Raw genomic sequence first — 8,078 nt, 5'->3', positions numbered from 1 at the left:
AGGCTATTGCCTTGACCGCATGCTTTATAACACCTTTTTTACTTGACTCTATTCCTAATCGCCGTTGTCAACAAATTTCGCCTTTTAGTGCGATGAAACGTTATAGGCCTACCTGTCTCGAGTTACCTTGCTACTTAATCTGGCAGCTTTGTGACACCTAGCTCTTTATCTACTCCCGGCAAAAGCTGTTCATACATAGGCTATGGCCAGAGTCAGTAACAAGGTTAAATATGAGACAAATGTACACCTGCTAAAGCATTATTATCGGACCATACAGCTGACCGGCGACAAATAGTCTGCTTATGCGGTTGTTATAGCCTGAGACATTCTGATATCTTTTCTAACACTTACAGCAAATGTCACAATTCCAAAGGCTTTGTAAAATTGCTCAGGTTAGGCGCAGGAAAAACTTTGACTTCCACTTCTCACTGACCTAACACCTTCCAAGAGACGAATGTATGCTGACTGGTAGCAGGCTGGAACTAAGTAGCGTCGAAAACGTTTACTGTAAAAGGAAAAAAGCGTTTCGTCAACATTACAATTACATTGGTTAAGCTAACATGCTTCCAGTCTGTAGATTTCACAGAATTTATAACTTCCAGTAGAAGTGAACCGTTGTAGTAATTGTCATCAAACGGCTTTCTTAAGTGATTGATGCTTCCGTGAGTAACATGTAAAACGTTACTACAATGACTTGAGTCACCGCACAACCAAATACACCCCGTTGACTACTTGACTTGATATAATTGCCTACCTACGATAGCTTTCAGAGAGGAACGTTATGTAGAATAACTATCTGCTATTAGAACCATAAATTACTTAGATCGTCACCTCTATTTGAACATGACACGTGACACCTACAATTTTCATTTCAGCATGATGTGACGTAAAATTGCTGACGGCATTATGAAGAATAAAGCTTTTCAGATCTGTTGATCTCTGCACGAATCGAAGAGTTTTAACACACGACTCCTTGCCATTTAGTCTTTCGTGCAGGAGTTTGTTTAGTAGAAAACCTAATCTTTTTTTTGTCGAAGAATGTCACTGTCCTCAAAAAAAATGTTGTTAATTTCCGTAGTTTCTCTCACTGCTTAACGACTTCTGTGAAAGACATCTTCGCTAGACGACGGTTAACAAGCTTTGATGAACAGCGTCAAGATTAAGAAATACACTATTAAGTATTAAGAGTTTGAAATACGGTAATAATAATAATAACTGATTCTTGAAGGTGTACAACAGCACATTGCTTGCTGCTCTGAACAATCATAAGGGAACTGGGGAACATTTACAAAATAGATTAAAACTTTATCTCAGAAATGAAAAATCGAACATCAATTATATGTTAAAAGTTGGGGCTAAGCGGTTATAGGACAAAGTAATGAATTAACGTAGTTACAAAAAACAAGCAAATAATTCCAGAAAGTAAATACTAAAAAGGGAAATAATTTGACATGATAATTGGAGTTCGGGGCCGATTAACCGCTTCTCGATTCCGTCCTGAACAAAAAGCTTAAAAAATCTACTCAGTTTGTGTAATTAGAGTTAAGATTGACAATTGGTTAAAAAAACGTTTTTTTTGTGTTGGTAAGTAATTTTTGTATTGCGTACGTTTAAGCTTTGTTTTGCTGTTGTAAAATCCGTACTCGGTTAGTACTAAAAAGATATTCGTAATATTTTTTACCTTTTTAAAAGTGCGCCAACAATAATTGTGCGCCAAAGTTGAAAAATGCAAGCTTTTGTTCCTTCAAGTCAAGTTGATATCGAGTTTCGTTTTTGTTTTCGCTTCTAAGTTGACGTTTGGAAGTAGGCAAGGTAGAAACCATAAAAGTATAGTCTAAAAAGAATATAGGTAAATTTTAACCCATCTCCAGAGAGTATGGTCAAATTAGATCTTTGAAAATATTTATCAAATGTTTAAAGACTAATTTTTTAACCATCCTTGTAAGTCTCTTTTATTCGTACGCAACCATGGTTGTGCTGTTATATCCGAAATGGAACATGATCATTTATATGTGGGTTGCAGACATCGTACTTCAAACGGTTATTATTTACGAATTTAGGCTGAAAAAACGTTTGGTTAAGAAACGCAAACGCTGGAGTATAGCCATGTAGATAACCTAAGTTAATTTGGTTGACATCACAGAACGAAGACGTCTGCCTACATCTCATGCTGCTATAAACTTAACCTACCCCTGGACTGCAGAGTATGACGTTTTCAGCAAGATCTTGGATGCACCAAACAATCAAAAGTAACAAGTGCAGTGCGCAGAAATCCTTAGACGCGATGGATGTGTGCAATTACACAATAATATACATAGTTTCACTTATTCAATCTTTAAATCATTTGAAAATTGAGCGTATAGAAGTTCTGTCCAAGCCGTTAGGTGCAAAATAACGCACCTTAAGCGCACCATGCACTGAAGCTCATGAAAAGCAGTATTGAGTGCACCGATGCCAAACTCTGTGGTTTGGACCTCCCTTCTACCTTATCTTTCATTCTCAAAAAATAAAATTTTAAAACGATCTTATTGTCTAAATTACCAATTTATGGTCCTATCATTTCCACATAATCCCCACAAAGTTATCACTTCTGTGCCTATCTGTCTGAAAATACTGAAAGGTCTGACAGTATAGGATAGATAACTTGCAACTTAAATATGAACAGCTTTAAAAATCTTAGCAGAAACGGTAAAAGCTTAAAATATACAATCTTTGTTCTATTGGTGAAAATCACTGACGACGGCATCATTTCTAACATTTCCTGTTCATCTCACTCCCACAGGTGCTTTAACAAATGATTTGAACGATCACAGTTTCTGTAAAATGTGCTGAACATACACTTGGCTGCACTGGAGAGAAACAGGATCCTGCACAATGGGAGATCAGGTGTACACAGATGCGTCGCTGAGCACGCACACGCTTGAAAAAGTGAAGAAGGCAAAAGTGACGATCGAGACCTTCTACTCGAACCTCGTCAACCAACATCTGGAGCGAGAAGACAGGATGAAGGCGCTGGAGAAGACTCTCAAACAGGAGGGAGTCACTGACGATCAGGTTCCTTTGCTCCTGATAGTGAAAGCTACTTGCTAAATATTATCTCTGTTTGTGAGCTTGTCTCTGGACCAGCCTGTGGTCTATTGACACTTACAGTATTGTTGTGCTTGAACTTGAGTTTGTTGTTGGCAGCGGGAGAAGCGGCGATTGCTTCTTGCACAAAAGGAAACAGAGTTCTTGAGGTTAAAGCGAACCAGATTGGGTTTGGGTGATTTTGAAATGCTCAAAATAATTGGCAGAGGAGCGTTTGGTGAGGTAGATGGATTGCTGTTTATGTCAATTGTCTTGTATTCTGGTACCAACTAATCAATAAGTAATTCATCTTCTGGCCAATTCTGGCCACAAAGTAATTCATACAAATATATCAATCGCTTTTAGAGAATCTGATATTTTTGTTGTCAATTTCAAAGTTGCTGAATTTAGGTGCGCTTGGTGCAGAAGAAGGACACGGGGCATATCTATGCCATGAAAATGCTGCGCAAGAAAGACATGATGGAAAAGGAACAGGTGATGCTTAGTTACTTTACTTAGTTATGTCGTGGCCTGGTCACACAGAACTAATGCAAACTCATTGCAGGTGGCTCACGTGCGAGCTGAACGAGACATTTTAGTCGAAGCAGAGAATCCTTGGGTTGTGAAGATGTTTTATTCATTTCAAGATGTTTATAACCTCTATCTCATAATGGAGTTCCTTCCAGGAGGTGACTTATTGTATTTGTTCGTGTAAAATGCCGGCATTTCTTGTGGAGTCATATTCAGAGTGACTTAGGGAGTTAGAAGCCAACATGCTGTGAGACAAACTTAAACTCTTCTTGTATATTATGTATGTATGTATGTATTGTATGTATATTTTATCCATTCAACAAACAATTCTTCCATTCTGTTTAAACGAGACAGTCTTATAATGGTAGTTGTTCATTGATCTCTAATTTATTAATTGCTAACCATGTATTGGCTGTCAAAATCCTTAGTTGAACTTAATTTGCTATGTTTGTGTACACACTGGTCGTTTTGACTTCTTTTATGATAGTTCGCATTTCACATAAATAGTATATATATTAAGTCAAGTTCTATATGGCCAACTAAGTAATTCCCCAGCACATATAACACACAAGTTATTGAAGACAAGAATTCAATTGTGCAGGTGATCACTTTCCATAAATACTCATCGAAGTAATTTCACGCCTGACATTGTAATGCCATGTATTTCCCATTCAGCATACTTTATTTTAATCGCTTATACATCTGACTCTTTCTGACTCAAATTTTGTCCTTGACACTTCTTCGCAGGTGACATGATGACTCTTCTCATGAACAAAGACACCCTCACCGAAGAGCAGACCCAGTTTTACATGGCCGAGTCAATCCTGGCAATAAATTCAATCCACGAACTTGGTTTCATTCATCGCGACATAAAACCTGACAACCTGCTCATCGACGCAAAGGGACATTTAAAGTTGTCGGACTTTGGACTTTGCACCGGATTGAAGAAAGCTCATCGCACCGACTACTACAGGGATTTATCGCAAGCTCAGCCCATCGACTTCTGTAAGATTGATCTTTAACATAATTTTGTGTGAAATTTAGTTTTAAGTCGGACCACCCCGGAATGCATGACTTGTTTTGTAATTGCCTGAACGACTCTATGCACATGGATAGTTTGAAGGGTTTTGTAAATTCCTTACCGTAAATTCTTGGCTTTGTCAGCAGTTTATTGCAGCCTTTGCAGGATAACATAAGGCAATTTACTTACTCATTTTTCTTATTTTTTTAAAACATAGTTTTTCATGAAGTACTTCAAGAATACACAAGAATCATTTTAATCCTAAATGCTATGCCAGCTTATATTGAAACAAATTGTTAGTGTTTCCCATTAATTTTTTGACAACGACATCATCGGTATCACGTCAATATCGCCCGTGTTATGCATCAACACTTAGTTTATTTCATGAATGTGTACAACTGTACATTCTAGGATTACTATTTTTTCTGTGTATACTTTATTAATATACCAATGATAATAATAATATTTTATTAACAAATTCTTCGTAGAATATCCCCAGCTTTTAGTTTTTCGTTGCTACTAATCTTTGCTGTTACCACAAGTTATTGCCATAAAAGTTGTAAAAACCGTCAGTGCATGACGAAACTTCTCTTCATTGTGTCGCAGCCACCAGACCACTGACAGCGAATGATTCCCGTCGCAAAGCCGAGACATGGAAGAGCAAGAGACGGAAGTTGGCTTATTCCACGGTGGGAACTCCGGATTACATCGCACCAGAAGTTTTCCAACAGTCCGGATACACGCTCACTTGTGATTGGTGGTCGCTCGGGGTCATCATGTACGAATGCTTGATAGGTGAGCAACTGCAACACTTTTTGAACACTTTAATCGTGATAAGCAGGAAGCATCTTTTTCTTCCAAACATTGACCCAGACTCTCCCAACTCGGAAACTGTCTATTCAAAACATTTTTTTTAAAATAATCATTGTATTTGTGTGTAATTAGCTGCGATATTCAGACCAGAGCATAACATTGCCTTCATGACAGAGATAGGCAAAATAATCTGCGACCAGTTTTCCACAACATCGCCCCTTACGGAAAATTTTTCTTTCGAAAAGGTTATCCTCCTTTTTGTTCCGAGAGTCCTCAGGAGACCTACAGGAAAGTGATGAACTGGAGGACGACCCTCGTCTTCCCCGATGAGGTTCCAATCTCGGATGTTGCGAGATACCTCATCCTCTCTCTGTGCACCGACCCTGACAAGAGACTCGGTCTGTCCGGCGTCCAGTCACTAAAGTCACAGAAGTTTTTCAGGTGACTCAATTAGTTGGATGCCTTGAAATGAGATATGAAGAAGTTCTCAATGGTTGTCAAAATCTCAAAAGATTGCAAGATTTACGTAATTGTTACCCACTGTTCACCGCATAAGGCTGATAGAGATTGTTGCGTAACAAAGGTTGTGTGCCCATCTAGCAATGATAATTTTATGGAAATAATTTCTGCTTGCAGAGGAGTTGATTGGGAGCACATTCGCGACAGGCCTGCCCCTATATCCATGTCTGTGAAGAGTTTGACAGACACGTCCAATTTTGATGAGTTCCCTGATTCCGATTTGAAAATTGGTGAGCAATTGTGGTTCATATCACTTACTTGGTTGAGTATTCTTATCAAACAAGTAAACCACAAAATTTTGTTGCCATCATTAAAATTTTAGTTAAGGTTCGACCAGATTTTCAAGCAAGTCTTTCAGTTGGACTTAGTTATTACCAAACACTTGCTAATTGTTGGTAAGCTGACAACATTCGATTGCATAACGACTGTTGTTCTGTCATCGATACCGTCTTCATATCTTTCCGTTTGTCAGATACCAGTCCTAACTGTTACTTGCAAGTTGTTTTCTTTGAAGTTTTTGTCCGCTAGATGATGCTGCTGAGCCATAATGTATGATGAAGCTTTAACGAGGCTTGACTAGGATTGCATGTTTTGATCAGAGTGAAAATTCAAAAGTGGCCACTCATTGAAAACCCATAAACAACAATTTTTATTTGAATCCTATTGTGACAGAGGCAGGCCCCAAGTATTAGAGATAATTTGCAACGATAAACCATTGTCTTTGTTTTTAAGAAAATAAATATTTAATATTTTTGGGCAACTTGTAGATCAAATAGACGAAGCGAAGGATTGGGTTTTCGTCAACTACACATACAAGCGATTCGAAGGTCTCACGCAGCGTGGAAGCGTATTGATGTCATAATGATTTTTTATTACGAAAACTTATTATCCTTCACTTTAATGATAGAACTTTTTTGCGAATTGAATATTTTCGAATGAAGCATAACACATATATCCTCCACGTGTTATTGCTGATGTAAACATATAGATTTTTTCCTTAGTGATTTGTGTAATAGACGTCAGAGACTTGTAAAACAATGGAACTGACGCGTTGCACCCCGGTTAGCGGGAATTCTTTTTACTGACATCTCTCTCTGTATATAAAGTGTATTGTTCTGTTGTCTCGACCGATTTCTGAGCTTTTTGGTCTTGTTACTGCCCGTAAATCTGTCACGCTGTGTCGCTTACTTTAGTTTATCACTTATACGATTCTTTGAGCGGTATCAAACTTTCTGGACATGGTAGCGAACAAGTGTTTATCTCGTCGAAATAAACTTGCTATTACACTGGACAACAATTTACAACTTATTTTTTATTCCTCGCTCATTTCAAGTTTACCTAGACTAATTTTGCAATGCTGAATCCAAATCTGGTCTTAGATTTTTTCTAACACGTCACGTTTTTGAGATATGATATATGCTCACGACAACCCATAACTGTGATTTTGGCTAATTTTGGCTGAGCGGAACAAAACATTACATGTAATCAACCCAGTAATTTCTATTGAAAATAACAGCATTATCATACTGCACAATTTAACACAACCCAGGATAATTAAATCAGACAAAAATAACATTATATTCCCTCAAAAGTGCTTTATACACTTGCTCTTTCGAGTATGTTCAGTGTCAGTTTCACGCTGAAGAAACCAGCAGTAGTCCCCCATCATGTTTGGGTTAAATCGACCTCTATACCGCGATTCCATCACAGAGATGTCTTGGTGAAATCTTTCCCCATGCTCGTCGCTCACATCACCCAGGTTTGGCGGGAAAAATTCCAAGTGTGAATGAAGAAAATGCAGTTTAACCGACATTCTGCAGCCCATTTCGCGGTATGATTCCAGCAAATTGTCCACTAGTTCCGAGTAATTTTCTGCCCTGTACTTCCCAAGAAAATTTTGTACAATCTGTACAAATGCATTCCAGGTTTTTAATTCAATTGAATTAAGCTTGGATGGAAATACTGGGTCACGGATCAAATCACGTATTTGGGGGCCAACAAATATTCCAGCTCTCAGTTTAGCATCACTTAGTATTGCACCAAATTTTTCTTTTATATGCAGGAATCCATCTCCATTGAAATCCATTGCCTTCACAAATTGTTTCATCAGGCCCAGTTTAATGTGAAG

The 8,078-nt window shown here is 38.1% G+C and overlaps 1 protein-coding gene across 1 annotated transcript; it reads left to right on the top strand.

Moving 5' to 3' along the window:
* Positions 1–2,769: 2,769 nt before the first annotated feature.
* LOC143470930 (serine/threonine-protein kinase 38-like) lies at positions 2,770–7,247 on the top strand. Its single transcript, XM_076969227.1, has 9 exons — positions 2,770–3,054; positions 3,187–3,309; positions 3,478–3,561; positions 3,632–3,755; positions 4,345–4,602; positions 5,225–5,413; positions 5,677–5,872; positions 6,068–6,180; positions 6,718–7,247. Exons 1-9 carry the CDS (start codon positions 2,875–2,877, stop codon positions 6,810–6,812), a joined length of 1,362 nt encoding a protein of 453 aa, XP_076825342.1. The 5' UTR covers positions 2,770–2,874; the 3' UTR covers positions 6,813–7,247.
* Positions 7,248–8,078: the final 831 nt, after the last annotated feature.

Source organism: Clavelina lepadiformis, chromosome 9, assembly GCF_947623445.1.
Source record: "Clavelina lepadiformis chromosome 9, kaClaLepa1.1, whole genome shotgun sequence".
Taxonomy (NCBI): domain Eukaryota; kingdom Metazoa; phylum Chordata; class Ascidiacea; order Aplousobranchia; family Clavelinidae; genus Clavelina; species Clavelina lepadiformis.
This window is presented reverse-complemented; position numbering and strand designations above follow the sequence as displayed.

What these genes read in the sequence shown, in the direction of transcription:
- LOC143470930 (XM_076969227.1), top strand. Translation starts at nt 2,875, where the DNA reads ATGGGAGATCAGGTGTACACAGATGCGTCGCTGAGCACGCACACGCTT. An exon ending in AGCTCAGCCCATCGACTTCT is followed by an intron (nt 4,603 to 5,224) that starts GTAAGATTGATC and finishes ATTGTGTCGCAG; the next exon opens with CCACCAGACCACTGACAGCG. An exon ending in CATGTACGAATGCTTGATAG is followed by an intron (nt 5,414 to 5,676) that starts GTGAGCAACTGC and finishes TCTTTCGAAAAG; the next exon opens with GTTATCCTCCTTTTTGTTCC.